Source organism: Xenopus tropicalis, chromosome 4 (genome assembly GCF_000004195.4).
Source record: "Xenopus tropicalis strain Nigerian chromosome 4, UCB_Xtro_10.0, whole genome shotgun sequence".
In the NCBI taxonomy this organism is placed as follows: Eukaryota; Metazoa; Chordata; class Amphibia; order Anura; family Pipidae; genus Xenopus; species Xenopus tropicalis.
This window is the reverse complement of record NC_030680.2, coordinates 130179028-130200310: the sequence shown is the minus strand read 5'-3', so window position 1 is coordinate 130200310 and position 21283 is coordinate 130179028. Positions and strand designations below refer to the sequence as shown.

General features: G+C 42.9%; 1 protein-coding gene across 1 annotated transcript; it reads right to left on the bottom strand.

Moving 5' to 3' along the window:
* Positions 1-4385: 4385 nt before the first annotated feature.
* edem1 (ER degradation enhancing alpha-mannosidase like protein 1) lies at positions 4386-18625 on the bottom strand. Its single transcript, NM_204066.2, is given in 12 exon segments — positions 4386-5485; positions 5578-5772; positions 6016-6112; positions 6208-6281; positions 6399-6569; positions 6736-6856; positions 8291-8465; positions 9837-10020; positions 10145-10316; positions 10472-10575; positions 13301-13373; positions 18157-18625. Coding segments are annotated over 12 exon segments (1860 nt in total). The 5' UTR covers positions 18561-18625; the 3' UTR covers positions 4386-5395.
* Between the last annotated feature and the right edge of the window lie 2658 nt (positions 18626-21283).

The following is a 21283-nucleotide window of genomic DNA, read 5'->3' as shown; positions in this document are numbered from 1 at the left end:
CTGTATATCAGCCTGTACAGGTATGGGATCCCTTATCCGGAGACCGTTATCCAGAAAGCTCCGAATTACAGAAAGCCCGTCACCCATAGACTCAATTTTAATGAAATAATTCAGAGTTTTAAAACGGATTCCCTTTTTCTCTGTAATAATAAAACAGTACCTGTACTTGATCCCAACTAAGATATAATTACCCCTTATTGGGGGCAGAACAGCCCTATTGGGTTTATTTAATGGTTAAATGATTCCCTTTTCTCTGTAATAATAAAACAGTACCTGTACTTGATCCCAACTAAGATATAATTACCCCTTATTGGGGGCAGAACAGCCCTATTGGGTTTATTTCATGGTTAAATGATTCCCTTTTCTCTGTAATAATAAAACAGTACCTGTACTTGATCCCAACTAAGATATAATTACCCCTTATTGGGGGCAGAACAGCCCTATTGGGTTTATTTCATGGTTAAATGATTCCCTTTTCTCTGTAATAATAAAACAGTACCTGTACTTGATCCCAACTAAGATATAATTACCCCTTATTGGGGCAGAACAGCCCTATTGGGTTTATTTAATGGTTAAATGATTCCCTTTTCTCTGTAATAATAAAACAGTACCTGTAATTGATCCCAACTAAGATGTAAATAATCCTTATTGGATGCAAAACAATCCTGTTGGGTTTAATTCATGTTTTATTGATCTTTTAGTAGACAAGGTATGGAGATCCAAATTACAGAAAGACCCCTTATCCGGAATACCCTTGGTCCTCAGCATTCTGGATAACAGGTCCTATACCTGTATCAGTGTCTATTACCCATCCCATGAGCGGTGGGAAAGGTCTTGCTGCATCCAAAGTCCTAGTCTTCCAGGGACAGTGCAGGGCAAATCACAGGCCAACCAATGGACTGAGGAGCTGAGCGTTGGGGGAAAGTCTCCACGTATCAGATTGTAAGCTCTGTGGTCAACATGTGGAACATTACATAGACTGCACCATGTAAGGCTTCATCCTAGACTCACAAAGTACCTTGGAATGTTTGGAGAAGGGAAGGAAGGAAGTTACCTGTGTGGTTCCCCAGGGTGGTGTCCGGGAAGTGTTTCCATTTACTGCCTGTGGGAAAACCCAAAGCCACTAGTGGGATGTTTGAGCTTTTGGCACAGAGAAGAAAGGGAAATACAGCTGGGACAAAACAAACTCAAGGGCAATTTCTATATCTCACTGCGAGGGATGCAGAATGTATGTGGAGAGAAGAGGCCAATGGGAAAGGAGCCCCTCGTGGCTGTTATACTGGGGGCCAAGCATTGCAGAGGAGAGGATGATGTGTGTATTCCCACTAGCAGAGAGCGCATGGTTAATGAGACCCCCAGCCTCCCCCCACCTGCCCAGAGCTAATCTATAGGGCTATTTCCACTGTTATGCTGCAGTATCTGATTCCGTTTACATCATAAAAATTTAAAGCGTCGTTAAGCCGAGTGAATAATGGACAGGACTATTAGCGAGGAACGATCAGCATTAGATAATAAAATCCATTCTCGCTCAGTGTGGGGAACAATCAGTTAGTACATACGCTGCAGCCCTACATACCATGAACACACACATACATGCTAGCCCAGGGATCCCCAACCAGTGGCTCAGGGGTAACATGCTGCTCCCCAACCCCTTGGATGTTGCTCTCAGTGCCCCCAAACCAGGGAGTTATTTTTGAATTCCTGGCTTGGGGGCAAGTTTTGGCTGAATAAAAACAAGACTTACTACCAAATAAAGCCCCTGTAAGCTGATAGTGTGCATAGAGGCCCCTAATAGCCAATCTTAGCCCTTATTTGGCTCCTCCATGAACAAGAAAGGTTGGGGATCCCGGCACTATACCATCCACACAAAGGGCTATCTGTAGCTCAGCTAGACATACTGCGGCCTGCCAGTTGTGACCCAAGCCCATTCTGGACCCAAAGTGGTGGCCAGTTATTCACCCCAAATCTGCCCAACCTGCGGGTTTTCGGGGGGGCCACACATCACTAATACAGACAAACCAAGATAATATGTAATGAGGGCATTTCCTGCAAGGGAATCTAAAGGAGAAGGAAAGTCATTTTGGAATTTTACTTCCAATAGATTAGACACATCTCTCATCTCAGTAGCTTCCTGCTGCAGCTCTAGCTGTTGGTAGCATAGATCAAACATTCCTAAGGGAGGGGGAGTGAATTCTTATGGGAGGGGGGAGCAGGAGTGGGGGGAGAAGAGAACTGCGCAGACTCGGGCCCAGGAATGAAGGATTTTTCTGAGTGAAGAAGTCTGAAGATACTGAAGAACATGTTTACACAAAAGAAGACAAGAAATCCTGTGTTTCTTTTGAAGCATTTCTGTGAGTGCTTATGGCTGTATTTACATAGACCTTTCTGATAAAGCTTACTTAGTTGTTATCTTTCCTTCTCCTTTAAAACAATGGCAGACAATAGATATATTGGGCTTTTATCCGCCAGCTGAAACACATTCAGAGAAACATTACTTGTGCCATTTGCCTATAGAGCCCAACCGTGCATTAGATCTCATTGTTTAAAGGGGAAGCAAACAATCAGAGATATTTCAATGGGACCATACATTCTTAACTCTATAGAAGCACATAAATACAAAGGAGATGTGGTTTAATATGTGTAAGTAGAATTGTGTTGGAACTGGGAAACTTAAAGAGAATGCATTCCCCTTAATTTTACACTTGTTTTGAGGGTTTAAATTTCCTTCAAAACTTCTCGCCTTGAAAAAGGAAACATGAGATTTAAAAGGGATTGCTCACCTTTAGGTTTAATTCAGTTAGACACTATGTTCCGCACTTACATGTGCCTGTGTTAGTACAGTCCCATTAGAGAGAATAGGATGCTTTTTTTCCTGTGGAACACAGACACAAATGCTCATGAGTACGAGCCCTTATAATCACCCCCCAACTATAAAGAGCCCAGCAGCCCTGCAGATCAGCCCTGCCAAGAGGACTAATGTTTACATTAAATACAGTTCAGCTGAGACCACAGAGCGCAGGAGAAGTGCTGAGGGTTTTAATAACTGGCAATTAAGATGTGAGAGTAATTAAAGGCAATATTTACTCATTAGGAGGCCACATAGATTAATGAGAATTCAAGCCTCGGCAGACAGTTTAAACCTGATGTTATATAAAATGCATCCTACAAGTCAGATGTAGCTGCAAAGGGTTAATGTGTTGCATAATAAGATCAGATAATATCTGACCCACAAAATCTGATCAAAACTCCCATGGAGTTTAGCCTTTAGACACGTGTCTGAATTACTTTCCTAGACCAGGGCTGTCCAACTGGATGTCCATCAGATTTGATGTGGCCCTCCAGGTAATTTTTGTGGCCCCCAGGGTGCTCAAGGGCAAAAAAAGCTCTGCATGGCAGTATCATTTGAATAACATCCAGCCTGCAAACATACAGCATGACCAATATCGGCCCATTGTATGGAGAAGGTTGGACAGCATTGGCCCGGATCATTCTTATACCAACAGGTCATTTATATTGTTCTCAATAAAGCTGAAAGCTAAACATACAGTACATGACTGGATTTAGTCATACAGAAGGTATTCACATGCCCCATGCCACACACACAGACATATAGCACCGCCTTAAACCCCAAAATGAAAGACATTCTGAAAAGAAGCCAAAAAGAAAGACAACTGGAAAGCTGTTGAAGTGATAGTGACACGTTCCACAAATATCAGGAAAGTTTCATTACTATAATATACTCTTGCCTGAGTAACATACAAAAGCTCCCTCCCCGGTTTCCCTATAAGCGGCGGTAGATCAAGCCAACCATATTCACTTTTGCCATTACACATGACTATGTAGAGAAGTACCCTGGATGAAGATATTTTTCAATGACAGAATGAATACCTTAAGCCTCAGCAGCAAATCTTTGCATGTATTATACCAGGGATCCCCAACCTTTCTTACTCGCGAGCCACAGTCTAATATAAAAAGTCTTGGAGAGCAACACAAGCACCATAAAAGTTCATGGAGGAGCCAAATAAGGGTTAAGATTGGCCATTAGGCTGCCTCTATGCACACTATCAGCTTACAGGGGCTTTATTTGGTAGGAAATCTTGTTTTTATTCAACCAAAACTTGCCCCCAAGTCAGGAATTCAAAAATAACTCCCTGGTTTGGGGGCACTGAGAGCAACACCCAAGGGGTTGGGGAGCAACATGTTGCCCCCGAGCCACTGGTTGGGGATCACTGTATTATACTATTCCTTGGTCAGTATTCCTTGGTCAGTGGGATCCCCCTGGTTACATAGCAGGAAAAATGGATGACAAACAGGCGTAACCCAAGGAATTGCAGTAGTAAGAATGTAGGGCTGGGTCCTTGCTTTTACACTTGAAGGCACCGGTTGAAATTGCAGATTTTTAATAAGACTCCGACTTTACATTAAAAAAAAACTCACATTTTCAGTCTTACAGTTTATAAAATAATCCCTGAATGTTTTTAACAATTACAATTACACCTGGCATAGCACTGATCATAACATCTCAATACTCCTCCCACCACAAGTCTGCAGCGCGTGCAAACTAACAGCAAGGGGCTCAATGCCCAGCAAACATTAGTACACATTATAACTTGTGTTGGTTCAGTTTGTTCCTCAGACTTCGAAAATACGGAATTCCTCATCCTTAAAAAAAACCCCACAAAATTATTAAAAAGAAGCCCTGATTAGGAAACTAATAAAAGAGTAACGTATTCATCTGCACGGTGCTGAGTGGCTGAGGAGCGGGTGTCACCGACCTTTGCTGGAAAATGAAAGACAATGAGTCGTTTTAAGGCACTGATCCATCAAAGGAAGCTGCATGAGCAAGAGGAAAGCACTGTCCAAGTCGTAGTTTCAAGGCCACAATCTGAACAATACGATTGGCTTAAGACACTATTTTGGCAAACTGTAACTTGACTACAGGGACTGTCCATAGTCACAAAGCAGCAAAGGGGCAACAATATGCACCTGGCAGAGCCATTCCTCTGCAGAGACCTTGGTTTGCTAGGAGATACTGAGAATTGTCTCATCAGCAGCCAATGAGGAATCTGCTTTTGTATTGGTCCTGCCGTGGGGAAGGTGTTGAGGAACAAGAGCAGCTTTGGAAGACACATACTAGGGTGTATATTCCTTCAAAATCCCTGAGGGTTTGCTATATGTGGAGCATCCCAAAACATTTTGTGCAATATTGCATAATAGACAAGGAGCAGATTCTTCTGTGCACCCAGACATGCCACAATCACCATTATTGCCTTGCATGCTGAGGGTATGCACACAGGAACTCCGCACAGCCTCCAGCAGATATTCCAGTCATATGGGGAAGAACCTTGTTCCTAAATAGCTGCATTCCTTGATCCACATAAGGTTGCACCATGAGTTACAACAGCCCAACCATCTGGTCAATCTGGCGCATGTAGACACTCTTCAGCGGTAGTGAAAACCTGCGCTCTTCCGGAACCTTATAACACTAAATAGTAAAAACATAGAAACATTAATATAGGGTTAACAACCTGGCACACACACAACCCCAAAAGGGCAACACGATCAACTGCAACTCACATTTGTGCTGGAGTTAGCAGTTCTGAGCTTTGTCTGTGACAGTTTCTCCTGGGTTTGCTGCACTTTGTTTTTATTATGGAAGATGTCCTGCCATGAAGTGTCCCTCAAACGCGGGTCAAGTGGGATCAGGTGGCCCTCAGTGGTGAAAAGGTACTTATTATCAACCCGATGCAGCGGATTATCCTCATCAAACAGCTTGTGAGAAAGAGAGAACATACGGAATTAAAAAAAAAAAAAAGCATGATTGAATCCAAAAGAGGAGAGGATTTTAGCTCTGGACTGTATCCTTAGTGTAAGTGCAAGGTACAAGACTGTGGATTTGAAGACACAGACACAACAGGATTAAATAAGGCTGGCCCTGTTGACTCAAATAATTAGAGGAATAGCAAATGCAGAGATCTCACATTACAGTGCTTGTGTTACTCAATCCTTACTTACCAGGTAGAGGTATTTGCAAGTTTCACTCAGGAAGAAGCTCTCCATCCGATCCTCCTGAGATTTGTCCACAACATGGTGTAAAGTTGCATATCCACACCTGCAAGGGAGGGGGTAGAGATAAGAACTGAAGAAAACTACTCCCAGAAAAAAGTAGAAGGGAAGGAAAACAGAAAATGAGATTCCTGTACTCACTTGGCCTTAGCATGCTTCTCCAGGCTCAACAGAATATCCATTCCCACATGCAGATAGAAGGGGTTCTTGGTGGCCTAAGCAGGAAATAAGAAGAAAGTCTACTTGGGTAGTGAGGGTTACAGGAAAGAAAGAATGGAGGGGAAGAAAGCTATAATTGTTCTAGCAAATATAAATAAGGAAGCAGCCTATACCTGGTATAAAAGATATGTGGACTCTACCAACTCTGGCCTGAGAGGGTAGAAGGAGACATCAGGGGCCTGTAGTTGCCAGTTGTATCGTTCAGGTAAAGCTCCATATCGCTTCCAAATGGCATAATAAAAAGCATGCAGGCAAATGGCATCCTCAATATCTCCCTTTAAGACCTGCAACAGAGTTTTTCTTTACTGCACGCATTGTTTGGCATACCTAATGCAAGAATAGTAATAGCTGTATATCAACTGGCATACAGAGATTGGCTAGGAGAGAAAGAGTGCCAACACACAATGCAATTTCATGTCTGCACACTCTCCTGCAAGAGCCAAGTCTTACCTGCAGCCCGGGGAAGAAAGCCTGCAGCGAGTCAATCCAAGTGTTCATGAGCTGACCATTAAGCATATTAACATTCACATACAATGGCGGGTCCCCCTCTCCTTCATTACATGCTTCACGCCTGGAGAGCAGAAAATAAAATTAGCACAGTTAAATAAACTGCAAGCTTCATAGGCTTTATATGTGCAAAATACACACAGAGAAGGCAGCTTCTCTTCTCAGGAAATATATATTGTAACTGCTTTATACCCAACCTTTAATCTGTCATTATCACTTAACAACTTAAATCACTGATCACTATCCATGCATTTTCTCTTGCAAAAAAAGAAAAAAAAAAAACTATCCCTGTTACATCCCGATACAATTAAAGGGTTAATGAAGCCTTTTAAATTAGAATATGTCAAAGCCTTTTACGCACACAACCGTATATTTTTCCATATTTGTTGTTTTCGGTAGTTGAAGATACCCACAGACTTAAATAAAACAGCCTGGCTGAACTCAGTGCTTATGGAAAGTTGTGCATGGTTTCCTTGTTTTTTGACACGCAATGAGTAGTTCAGCGGAGTGTAAATAAAGCCCACCTCCCTCATGCTTTGATTTTCTAAATAATGCCCTTCCAGAGGCTCCATAACTATTACTGTGGCCCCCAGTGCTGCTCAAAGCAGTGAACAGAGTGGCCCAGGGAACCTCACCCATTTGGGTTAGTTTATAGCACATCCAGGGGGGTTGCTGATTAGATCAAGACTGGTTTTTCCCCTTATAGGGCCCATTATTGCAGGCTTTAGTCTTTTGGGTATTTAATGAAAATGGAAATTTTTGTGAAACCAAGTTTCCCTTTCAGGATGCCCTCTTACATTGCAAGAATTAAAGAACTAGTAACACCAAAACCTGAGTGTATATCTTGTTAAGTCAGATTTTATTGCAGCATGTGCAGATCTGGACTGGGAGTCAAAATAGGCCCCGGTATACCAAGTACACAGAGGCCCAAACAACCCCCTACCAGCCCAATAAATAGTGACTGTCTGTGGCATCTTACAGCAGCCCCTCTGGCATTTGCCACAACCCACAGATTGCCAGTCCAGGCCTGTGTGAGTGCTAATTTGCTCTGGCAATAGCTCTATTTTTGTACTGGGCCTCTGTGATATTTCTAAATCACATGTTGCTATGACATAAAATCAGAAAACGAAATCTGCGGCACTAGCATTCTGGTACATTGTGCCAGCAGCATAGATTACACATTGCCCGGCATGAAGAAAGCTAATCTATTGCAAGCAAAACGCCACCCATTCATTTTTTACATGTATTGCTTTCAGAGCAGATTTAGGTAATGCATACCCTCAACTGGGCTAGAAAGTTCTACAAAGGAAAATGTGGGCATAATATTTAGTTTTAGTTACTTATCTGTGCTTTACAGTCTCTTACTCGCTGTTAATCACTTCTCTATAATGTTATTTTTTTACAATCCAGTTTCAATTCCACAGCAGGAAATGGCAGTGGAAACCACTATATTCTTTTTTTACCCGCCACTCCCCAAGCCTCGTCTTTTCCTACTTACCCCCTGCGTAGGTGGTTCTGGATACTCTTGTAAGCCTCATTAAACATTTCCAAATCCTCTTCCTCTCCAAACAGGATGTGAGACTTGAGCAAATATTCAAAGAATGAGTCCAACCCAGCTCCCAGGCCGCTTTGTTTTCCAACCCACTGCCCAGTCTGTATGTTCACCACGTTTCCTAGGGGAAGGCAAAATGAGAAATTTAAGTGGCATTCCACTTTTAAAATACACAGACAGTGGTCTCCTGCTCTTTATATACATATATATATATATTTTTTTATTTAAAGTGGGTTTAAAGCTCTGTATTTGCATATATAATGATATATTGTTTGCAAGTAATACAATGGAGCAATTAATATCATGTAAATTACATTCTTATAAACAGTGCTTAGTGATGTCATTTTTCTCACATGACTCACTGTAACCTGTGTACAGGTATGGGATCCATTTTCTGGAAACCCATTATCCAGAAACTCTGAATTATAGGAAAACCATCTACCATAGACTATATTTTAATCAAATATTTAAATTTTTTAAAAATAATTTCTTTATTCTCTGTAATAATAAAACAGTATCTGTACTTGATCCCAACTAAGATATAATTACCCCTTATTGGGGGCAGAACAGCCCTATTGGGTTTATTTAATGGTTAAATGATTCCCTTTTCTCTGTAATAATAAAACAGTACCTGTACTTGATCCCAACTAAGATATAATTACCCCTTATTGGGGGCAGAACAGCCCTATTGGGTTTATTTCATGGTTAAATGATTCCCTTTTCTCTGTAATAATAAAACAGTACCTGTACTTGATCCCAACTAAGATATAATTACCCCTTATTGGGGGCAGAACAGCCCTATTGGGTTTATTTAATGGTTAAATGATTCCCTTTTCTCTGTAATAATAAAACAGTACTTTGTACTTTATCCCAGCTAAGATATAATTAATCCATATTGGAGGCAAAACAATCCTAAATTATTTTATAGTAGACAAAGTATTAAGATCCAAATTACAAAAAGACCCCTTCTCTGGAAAACCCTGGGTCATAGGAATTCTAGATAACAGGTTCTCATACCTGTATTATAAAGAATAATGTACCCTCTATTGAAAAATATATGAATCACCGCGGAGTTCCATGACCTGGCGGTCATCCTTGTGCCTTTATATTAGAGTGACCAGATCACTTGAAAATTCAGGGACACTTCCAATAAATACATGTTGCAGGGCAGCACTGATTGACTACTTTATATGGCCATGTAATGCCACGGTGACTAATAATATCCTTATATTTTACAATAGGGGATACTTTATTCACGTTATATGTTACTTTTGCATTATTTGGTTGCTCCACCCCAAAGTGTGTGCCCTATATTCCTGAATGCAAATGTAGCCATTTTTTTCCAATAGCATAGGGGTGCTAGCTGTGAGAAGTGGCCCTGTGCCATAAAATAATTCAAACATGCCAATGGCCCTTAATTCTTTAAAGGAAGTATAAGCCCTCAAAGGAAATTAGTGTAAAATTCTGTAAATAATCTGTATCCTGGGCTCACCAAGGAGGCCGGTATCATTGCTTCGTAAACTCCAGAGGGCTCTGACAGCCCGGCGAGCAACCCACTCAAACGTGGAGTCCCCCAAAAGCCGACTTAGGATTCCAAACTCCACAAGCAGTGAACCGGCCCCGGCAGTGCAGGTCTCATTTCTGCTATCTGGAGGGACCCCCTTCTTCAGATTAACCTGGAAAAAATAAACAAAGCTGCAGTGATTGTCTATAGTGACACTGACCTGGCATATGCAACACCCAAATAATGACATAGTAAGGGAATGTGTAAGTGGTCAGATGGCAGAGCTGCTCACTTACCCTGGGATAAGGCATGCCTGTCTTGGTGTTCTCAAACGCAGGCAGAAGTCTAACTGCGAGGTCACGAGCCATATGAAGAAGTTCATTATCATAACCACTTAGTGTCATGTTGCCAAAAGGCTGCTTGCTGTCCGTTAGGATTATGTGGGCTGACAGTAAGCTGCCTAGAATCCTGATAAGACAGAAGAAGGAGGATTTATTCTACAGTGCAATCATTCAAGCCCAAGGCCAAGCAGCCCTTCTGACCCTCACAATAACTCCTCAGCCAAGCAATGCATTCAAGCACTTAGGATCCCTCCAGTCTATGAATAATCTCAGGGTCCTTACCGAATAGTAGCCTCAAACACTTGCACCGTTGAATTCTTATCAAAGGAAACTGTGTCAATCACCAAGCGAACAGCTCTGTGAAACTCAGTGGCATTGCCCATCACCTGCAAAGAGACAGAAGTATTAGCAACGCTCAGGAAGGGTGAGTATATGTCCTTAAGTCCCACATTACTCCTTGCACTGATTACACTAAAGGTATTTTTTTCTTATGTATAACTACCCAACTTATCAAGCTTGATAAAAGGTCTTATGTGACCTGAAACGTTGCTGCTGTTGTTGTTGTTTGCCCCAAAAAACTTTGCAATAAAGGCATTTTAATCTACAAAGACAAGAGGTGCTGTTCCTGTTCTTCTGTACCAAGATATGCCGATGGAAAGTGGCCACTGGGGAACCTGCACTACTTCTAACTAATCACAAGGCTTGGTGCTGACTACTACTCTCCTAACTACCCAACTTACCCGCATGCAACACAATTAATGCCCGACACTGCAAGTCACCTGTCTCCCAGGAATACTTTCAGAATACAGGAATTCTATGTATTAAACCAGTGCTGTCCAACTTCTGTTGTACCGAGGGCCGGAATTTTTCCGACCTACGTGGTGGAGGGCCGATAATGGAAGCCAGTTTTGACCACTCCCCTTTTTGAAACCACACCCACTTGAAACCACACCCATGTTATCACATGACCATACCCATATTAATGGTTGTAGTACAGCAAAAACCTGCCATACTCTGCCTGCCCTACCCTGCCTGTGTGTGCCATACTCTGCCTTCCCTACCCTGCCTGTGTGTGCCATACTCTGCCTTCCCTACCCTGCCTGTGTGCCATACTCTGCCTTCCCTACCCTGCCTGTGTGTGCCATACTCTGCCTTCCCTACCCTGCCTGTGTGCCATACTTTCACTGTGTGTGCCATTCTTGGCTGGTTTGTGCCATACTTGGCCTGTGTGTGCCATACTCTGCCTGCCCTACCCTGCCTGTGTGTGCCATACTCTGCCTTCCCTACCCTGCCTGCGTGTGCCATACTTTCACTGTGTTTGCCATTCTTGGCTGGTTTGTGCCATACTTGGCCTGTGTGTGCCATACTCTGCCTGTGTGTGCCATACTCTGCCTTCCCTACCCTGCCTGTGTGTGCCATACTCTGCTTGCCCTATGATGCCTGTGTGTATGGCACACACAGGCAGCCTACAGTGACACAATGCTGGCACTGCTCCTACAGTCTGCACAATAACTATATATTAAAAAACTTTTTAATTGCAGTACCACCTCAGTATATGTTATCTAGTATAAATAAATTTGAAGCAACTGGACTTGTTTAGTAATCATTGAAGACGTTTCACTACTCATCCGAGCAGCTTCTTCAGTTCAACTGACTGGTATGGGAAGTCCTCAGCATATATACTCTTCCACTAATCCAATCACAATGGCACTTTGTAACTCTTCAGAAAGGTGACATCTGAAACTCACAGAGGTGTGAATGCTGTGGAGTTACTTTGAAAGGATTACCCAAGTATCATGCAGTATATCAGTATATGTTCTTTTTGTAGTGTGCAGGGATTATTTGTGGGTTTCTACTGCTCCTGAGGTGTGAACAGGGGAACAATGGGGGTGATTACAGCCTGAGCCTGAGGTGTGAACACTGCAGGGGGTGAACAATGCAGAGATTAAAAGGTGTGAACAACATAGGGGATTACATTTTTAAACAATACAGGGGGATTACAGCCTGAATCTAAGGTGAGAACCATGCAGGGGGGGGCAGTTAATCACAGTATTGATACCATTTAAAGCTTACACAAGAGTAAGCCATCAAAGCAGCCAGACAGGTGGGGGGCCACACAGAGGGGGGTCGCGGGCCGCATGCGGCCCGCGGGCCGCCAGTTGGACAGCACTGTATTAAACCATTAAAGTAACAATAGCCCATAGTTATAATGCCAATTCCACAAGGGGCATTACTGGCTACTTCTTTTTACTGCATGTTGTACTGCAATGTTTATGTTCTTAACCTTAACAAACATGCTTTTAGGGTGTATGGGGTGGTATGCAAGCTGTTCTATTTCTGAAAGAGAGTACTGACTACTATTTGATGCCGAAGCTTCATGGTTCTACAGTGTGACATAGGGTGATTTGCCTTCCATTTGAAAGAATTGGAATTGACTGCTTTCAAAGTAGAGATGCACAAAGATGTGATTAAATGCACATGAATGAACTGATACAACTGCTTTAATAATGAAAACAAATATAGTGTCACTGCTACTATAGGCACCATCTCTCCCTACTATACCTGCTATCCCACAGCCCCAGTCCCTTCCCAGAGGCTATTATCCCCCCCACTGCTACTATAGGCACCATCTGTCCCTACTATACCTGCTATCCCACAGCCCCAGTCCCTTCCCAGAGGCTATTATCCCCCCACTGCTACTATAGGCACCATCTCTCCCTACTATACCTGCTATCCCACAGCCCCAGTCCCTTCCCAGAGGCTATTATCCCACTGCTACTATAGGCACCATCTCTCCCTACTATACCTGCTATCCCACAGCCCCAGTCCCTTCCCAGAGGCTACTATCCCCCAGTGCTACTATAGGCACCATCTCTCCCTACTATACCTGCTATCCCACAGCCCCAGTCCCTTCCCAGAGGCTATTATCCCCCCACTGCTACTATAGGCACCATCTCACACAGTAGAGAAGTCATCACAGTCATCATAACACAGTGTTATGGCAGAGCACCTGGCACTGTACCTACTAGCAGCCCACGTGTCTTATGATTCCCTGCCTGGTGTGCAAACAGAGGCTTGAAATAACAGGATAGTGCTAAGTACATAACTCACCGCTAAAGTGTCCAGTGCATCAATCAGGGTTAGGGAGTAATTCCCAAGGACATCATTGATGTTTAGATTTGAACTGAAACAACACAGTTAAAAGTGTTAACATATCCCCAAATGGAGAAATCATTCTAGCAGAGACCCAGTTTATTACTTTACTGCAGCGATCATGAAGTGATCATGATATTTTTAAAATTATTTCTTTTTATCATGCCTCTCCAACGTGAAACCTAGAGTCAGTGACCTCATATACAGTTATTATCTTTTAATTCAGCCCTTCTACAATCTATCTTGACACAAAGATGTATGATTGGTTGTTGGGGACAGTGATCCTAGCAACCAGAGAGCAGATTCAATTCCAAACCAGATAGTAAGAAACAGTTAAATAAAATCTCTAAAAAAAATTGAAAAGACTTGGTGCGCCCCTATTCGTAAACATAATTTATCATTTTAACAAACCACTAAGTTCACTAAGTGCACTAAGTTCAAGCAAATCCTCTCATTCAGGCTGCCAGTGACCTACAAATATTTGTGTTAAGTGACGTTTCCAAGCCCACTCCTTAGCAACGCAAATGCGTATGGATGCTAAATCATAAAAATCCACTACACACTGCAACAGAGAAGTGTTTTTTTCTTTTAACTATATAGGAACAGAGGTGAAAATGAATCCTTAGGGGCCCACTGCAGAACCCACAACCTCTAATCTGCAATTAGCCCTGATTGGCTAATTGCAGTCGTGCTATTGACACCAGGCAGCTATTGGTTACTGCCCCACAGCACACACATCAGAATATATTCTCATTTTGTAATATCACCAAATTACCAAATCTTTACCTTAATTGGCTTACCAACATGCTGGCCAAATTGGTCTGATATTATCACTTGGTCCCTCTATTATCTGATTATAAATAAATCCTATGGAGACCTATTAGGAAAGGACCACACCAACAGGCTGATAAGGTCCTTGGCCTATGGGATTTTCAAGCCTGCCCAAAATATACATCTCTCTGGTCAGGACAGGTTGCTAAATTGCACCCATGCACTGGCCAACAGCTAATAAATTGGACAAAACAGTAATATAGGAAACAAATTGTGTCTCCTTTATTTGGAAAAAGGGTAAGATACTTTACAAGGAAATAACATAAAATTAGCTTCAGGGCAATATTTTCCTCTACAAGAAAATTCATATACAAATATTTAATGTTAATTTATGGTTAGCATTATGGCCAAAGTTTTGGAGTGCAAGATAAAAAAAAAAGAATATGCAGGTCTATGGCTACAAATAAGGGACTATGAACTGTACTGTACTTAAGGATTTGCTGGGTGTTTGCCCTTCCATCAGTATTTGGGATGCTCTCCCTAGAGTGCTGTCCAACTATCAGTGCGGTAGGCGTAATATATAATATGATACATGTTCAAGCATCAGACTAAATTAACCCATGAGGTCTATAAACATCAATGTAGCCCATGGGCAGGTCAGATCTTAGAATTTGTATGAAGGCCCGCAGGCCTTTAGCTGGACAGCACTGCCCTGTAGAAAGGAAGCACATACGCTTGCCAGAACAATATGTATCAGCTTAACAGAAATGCCATTCTCAGCTGTGATCTTTGTCATCTATGTAATGTTTTTGCTACAATAAAACAGAATGCACTCGACATACAAATTCCCTATGCTGCCAGCTACAGCCTTACTCACAGGCTTTGTACAATCTAAGGCAGTGATCCCCAACCAGTGGCTCAGGGGCAACATGTTGCTCCCCAACCCCTTGGATGTTGCTCTCAGTGCCCCCAAACCAGGGAGTTATTTTTGAATTCCTGACTTGGGGGCAAGGTTTGGTTGCATAAAAACAAGATTTACTACCAAATAAAGCCCCTGTAAGCTGATAGTGTGCATAGAGGCTGCCTAATAGCCAATCACAGCCCTTATTTGGCTCCTCCATGAACTTTTATGGTGCTTGTGTTGCTCTCCAAGTCTTTTTACTTATGACTGTGGCTCATGAGTTAGAAAGGTTGGGGATCCCTGATCTAAGGACATTCTCTCAGCAACATAAACGGATTAGTAATCATTCCAATTCACCTTACTGGTCTTTAAGAAGTTTAGTTGTTCCAACTAGCTGGATACGATCACTGTCCTGTATCATTATTACTGTTTAACCCAGGGGTGTCAAACTCAATCACATAAGGGGGCCAAAATCTAAAACATAGGTCAAGTAAGCCACAATCACCAGGGGCCACATAAAACAACCAGAAGGGCCGTATTCGGCCCGCGGGCCTTGTGTTTGACACGTGGTTTAACCTATGGGGGTAATTATCAATACACACAATTCTGTTAAACAAATCATATATAATCCAATATTCACCCCTATTTTACTGGATAACAATTCTCGGTCAGCAGGTCTGGATTGAGACTGAAAATATGTCCTGGCATTTTAAGTACACAGAGGCCCAAACTGTACCCCCGCCAGCCTAAATAAAAAATGATCGGACCCATTATTGTAGGCTTTAGTCTTTAGGGTATTCAATGAAAATTGTAGGAGTGAAACCAAGTAAACCTTCCAGGATGTCCTCCTACATTGCATGTAAACAAGGTGAGGGTCTTCTCAGTCTAAATCAGGCATCCCCAACCTTTCTTACTCGTGAGCCACAGTCAAATGTAAAAAGACTTGGAGAGCAACACAAGTTCATGGAGGTGCCAAATAAGGGCTGTGATTGGCTATTAGGCAGCCTCTATGCACACTATCAGCTTACAGGGGGCTTTATTTGGTAGGAAATCTTGTTTTTATTCAACCAAAACTTGCCCCCAAGTCAGGAATTCAAAAATAACTACCTGGTTTGGGGGCACTGAGAGCAACATCCATGTTGCCCCCGAGCCACTGGTTGGGGAATCACTGGTCTAAATACCCAAACAGCCCCCCACCAGCCCACGAAACAGTAACTGTCTATGGCATCTTACAGCAGCCTCTTTTCTATCTGGCAGTATCTACAGGCTGCCAGTCCAGCAAGCAAGCCAGATAACATACTTAACATAGAAGTCATTTATCCTATAAAATGTGATCCAATCGAACTGTGATGATTTCAGTGAAATAAAAATAAATTATCAAGCATTTATTTTAAACCAGTTTTCTAAAAGCATAAACACATGCAAGTATGATGCAATGACAGGTCACCTGCGGCTCTTTATCAACAAACTGATGTCCTTGTGCAAGTGCAAGAGTGTGCAACCCCACAGAAAACGGTTGGTGCAATAATTCCTCAAAGTGTTATCCATCTAGCAATATAAATAAAGCCTGGCATGGTTCCACAGCTGGTGGGCTGCAATTGAGACATGACTCCCAATCTTGACTCCATATTAGCACAAGAAATGTTTTTTACAATGGCCTGTGTGCGACTTCTTTTCTTTACAATGAAAAAAAACATTGAATTAACCAGAAAAAGGAAATCCTGCCAAACGAGCAGATCAGTTTGGAGAAGCCACTTAATCAGTTCTATGAACAGCCCCACAATCTGCCCAACACAAGCAGATAATGCCAGTGACTTTAAATATTATGGAACAAAAATGCCTAGCACCTGTCCATAAGTAAATATTCATTTTTCCATGAACCGGCTGCATGTACCCGCCAAAAGATTTGCACATTCACTTAAATGCCAAAATATCAATCTGGGGAAGACATATGTAGCCAACCACAACTGTTGCAAAATTGTCCAATGAGTTGCCTATTGGTGACCGGATTTATCCTCACCAATAAGATCACAACCCAATGGATCTACTAACACAGGGGTCCTCAAACTACGGCCGCGGCCGGATCCGGCCCCCCCAGGGTAATTTACCTTGCCCCCACTGTGTCCTCACCCCTGGCAGTGGAGAAAGAGGACTCAGCGGGGAGCAGGACGGGGGAGCTGAGAGGTAGGACGGACGGTGCTGGCAGAGAGAAGACTCTCTCTGGGAAGACAGACGGAAGACTGAAGGGAGCTGGAAGAGAGTAGGACTCAACGGGCAGCAGGAGGGTGGACGGACGGACAGAGCCAGGGGGGATGGGTGCTGGAAGAGAATGCAGGAGTGGGCCATAGTTTGACGGGGGGTGGTCCGGCCCCCCCAACAGTCTGAGGGGCCATGAACTGGCCCCTTGCTTAAGAAGTTTGAGGACCCCTGTACTAACATATCGGAACTTACCCTGTAAAGCTGGCCATACACGCACCGATAATATCGTACAAAACCTCGTTTCGTAAGATATTTGGTGCGTGTATGGCGAGTTGACCGATATCGCAGGAAGCTGCTGATATCGGTCGACTCGCCGATTGGCCAGGTTAAAAGATGCCATAGAAGGCGCCTGATCAAAATCTCCCTTCAGGGCTGAATCGGCAGAAGGAGGTAGAAATCCTATTGTTTCTACCTCCTTATCTGCCTGTTTCAGCCCTGAATGGTTAGTGGCGGATTGTACGATCTTTCGTGCGACCAGATCACAAATCGCCACGTGTGTGGCCACCTTTAAGCTGCCCGAGGGCTGAATCGTCAGATGGGGGTAGAATTCCTATTGTTTGTATCGCCATATCTGATGATTGAGCACTGAATGTCAATGGAGGGTACCAGTGGTTGCAGGAAAGATTGTAATTGTAATGTGTATGGCCTCCTTATGGGAGATGTGTGGCCTGTCTGGTGGAGACATTATCTGCATGTGTTTGGCAGGTTGCACAGCTGTTGGCTTTCTGTATTGAGCTATTCTTACTCAGTCTGCAGCCCTGCATGATGCCTCTGTAATAATAAACTACATATCCCAGCCCTAGTTTAAGTGATACTGAACTACATATCCCAGAATTCCCGGTCAGAACCCCAATAAAACAAAGCAAGCTGTAAGCATACTAACGGGTCTCCGTGGTCTGGCCCGCGTCCCCGGCACAGGATGGGGTTGAGCTCATCCTCGGGAAAGGCGTACTTCATGTAGCTGTCATAGCCGAATGAGAACATCCCACGGGCCATCTCCCGCATTTCTTTCCGCAGCCCCTCAGGGAAAGAGCTGTAGCGGCGGCCGTACTCATCCCCGGCTCCCAGGACAAAGCGGCCATACGAGGCTCGGCACACAGCATGGACTCCCGGCACCACTACAGGAGACGTTCCGGGCAGGATAAGACCCCGCAGAGCGTGTAGCCCAAGCCGCAGAAGCAGCAGCCCCAGCAGCACAGAGCACCACCGCATCCCAGGGCCGCCACTTCCGGGTCGGACTCCCCCACGCATTCTGATAGGCCATCGCCGCAAGCCTGTCAAATCCATAGAAAAGCCGCTTTGTGATAGGCCCGCTCGGAGACATTTGGAATCATTTGGGCCAATAAGAAATCAGCGCGTCACACTATGTACCTCTACGTGTCCATAGAGACACTTCCGGCTACTAGTAGCTGTCAGTGAGAACTTTGGTATATGGCTCCGCCCATAAACAGACTATTGGCACTTACGTTTTGGCGGGACAGAAAGCGTAGTTAGTTTAGTTATTAAGTAGTTGTTACTAATAACAGAACTTATATCTATGTCATTAAATCAGATGTATGTTTTGCTTATGACTGACTCACCTATAGCCATAGAAATTATATCCTTATACTACATCAGTGGTTACCAAACTGTAGGGGAGAAATTATATCCTTACCCTACATCAGTGGGTCCCAAACTGTAGGGGAGAAATTATATCCTTAGACTACATCAGTGGGTCCCAAACTGTAGGGGAGAAATTATATCCTTACTCTACATCAGTGGGTCCCAAACTGTAGGGGATAAATTATATCCTTACCCTACATCAGTGGGTCCCAAACTGTAGGGGAGAAATTATATCCTTACCCTACATCAGTGGGTCCCAAACTGTAGGGGAGAAATTATACCCTACACTACATCAGTGAGTCCCAAACTGTAGGGGAGAAATTATATCCTTACCCTACATCAGTGGGTCCCAAACTGTAGGGGAGAAATTATATCCTTACCCTACATCAGTGAGTCCCAAACTGTAGGGGAGTCTCTGGAAGGCTTCAACCCAGCGACGATTTGGCTGAGATTTGAAAAGGTTGGTTACTTGCTTTTTCGGATACACGTACACGTAGAAGCTTGGACTCAGGTTCAGTAGAGTGAGGTATAGCTACATGCAAATAATAAACTAAGGGAAGGCCTGACTGAATGTAGAATGCCAAATATGTACCCTGTGTCAATAAACTCACTGCACTGTTTTGTCTGCCCCATGAGGATAGGGTTGCAGACCAGTCTTCTTATATTTGTATGTATTTTGCCATTTAATAAAATTGCCAACCCAACATGAAGCCCAGGGCAAGGCCCCACAACCATACAGTTTAGAACAGGAATCACCAACCTTTTTTACCCATGAGCCACATTCAAATGTAAAAAGACTTGGGGAGCAACACAAGCATGAAACATGTTCCTGGGGGGCCAAATAAGGCTTGTGATTGGCTATTTGTAGCCCCTATGTGGACTGGCAGCCAACAGGAGGCTCTGTTTGGCAGTACATCTGATTTTCATGCAACCAAAACTTGCCTTCAAGCCAGGAATTAAAAAATAAGCAACATGTTGCCCAGGAGCCAATGGTTGGGGATCACTGGTTTAGAACATATATCCATATCATGAACATCTCACATTCTCTTTTTATTACTGATCATGGTGTTTTTTATATAACCTTCTATTCTTTATTTTTTAGGTGTGCTTATTTATTGTCATAATATATTTTTATTTCCATTCTTATCATGTGCTTCTCTCATTCCTTCCTCCTTCCCACTTTTTGTTCACTTACTTTCATCCTTCCTCCTACTCTTGATTTGCTTGTAGTCTTGCAGATTTCCATCTCCTTCCATAACCCTTTATCTGTTAATTGTTTCTTACTTACTTAATTCTCAGTCAGCAAAGCACCCTAAATTGCCCTACCATGTCTCATTGCTTTTTAAACTACCTGGGAGCACCAGTACTGACAGTTCTTGACCTTAGACACATTTTCAAGCCAAATACAACCAGTTCTGGGGGGTAACAATGGCCAAATAAAATGCCCCTTATTATTTTGTGGTCTAGACGTTAGAACTTGGGAAATGAGTGAAGGGCATGTTTTTTAACAACCACTTCTGAGCCATCACGTAAGCATTTCCCAGAGTTAAAGAGCAGAAGTCATATACTGCATTGCACTGTAACATACAGTATATGAATGTATATATTTTATATATTTCCCAAAGAAATTACTATTCTCCCAGTTTATTGACCTTACTATAAATCAGATTATAGCTAATAGCCTGCTAAAGATGCCAGAGCTGTAGAACAAAAAAGACTGAATACTCTTGTATTAATGGGACAGAAGGGTGCCCAGTGACATGTATGTATCTATGTATTTATGTATAACTTTATTTATAAAGCTCCACAAGGGTACGCAGCACTGTACAATCTTACAATATACACAATTACACACAGGGAGGACAAGTGTTATAATAAATACAATAAATAAGTATAAATACACAGGGAGTAAGTGCCATGTGGTATGAGACACAGTAGGAAGGAGGTCCCTGCCCCGTAGAGCTTACAGACTAAGTGGTTGGGAAACAGGCACAAACTGGAAGGTAAGAGTGCACTAGGTATGGGCATTAAGTTATAATTAAAAATGTGTATAATTAAAAAGGTGAGAATATATAGTAGATAACGTACTACCTTATTTAATTTATACAGATATTAGAAGTCACCGAGGAGTTACGTGCCCATATAAAAGCCCCAGGCGGCAGGCAGAGTGGTTTCTGCAAAACTAATAATGAAACCTGTTTGCAGCAAGATCATCAGCATGTTTAGTTCATGTGCTTCAGCCCTTGGGTACATCACCCTGGATCTTGTGATCAACTAACCATTAGTATTAAGAGTTCATTGTCATCTAATTCTGAAAGCCTGAATTTATGGCTTGTGATGATGCCAGTAAACAGACAACTCAAATAACCCAAGCCTCTAAGAATAAATTGCATAAGCCTCAGCTTTTA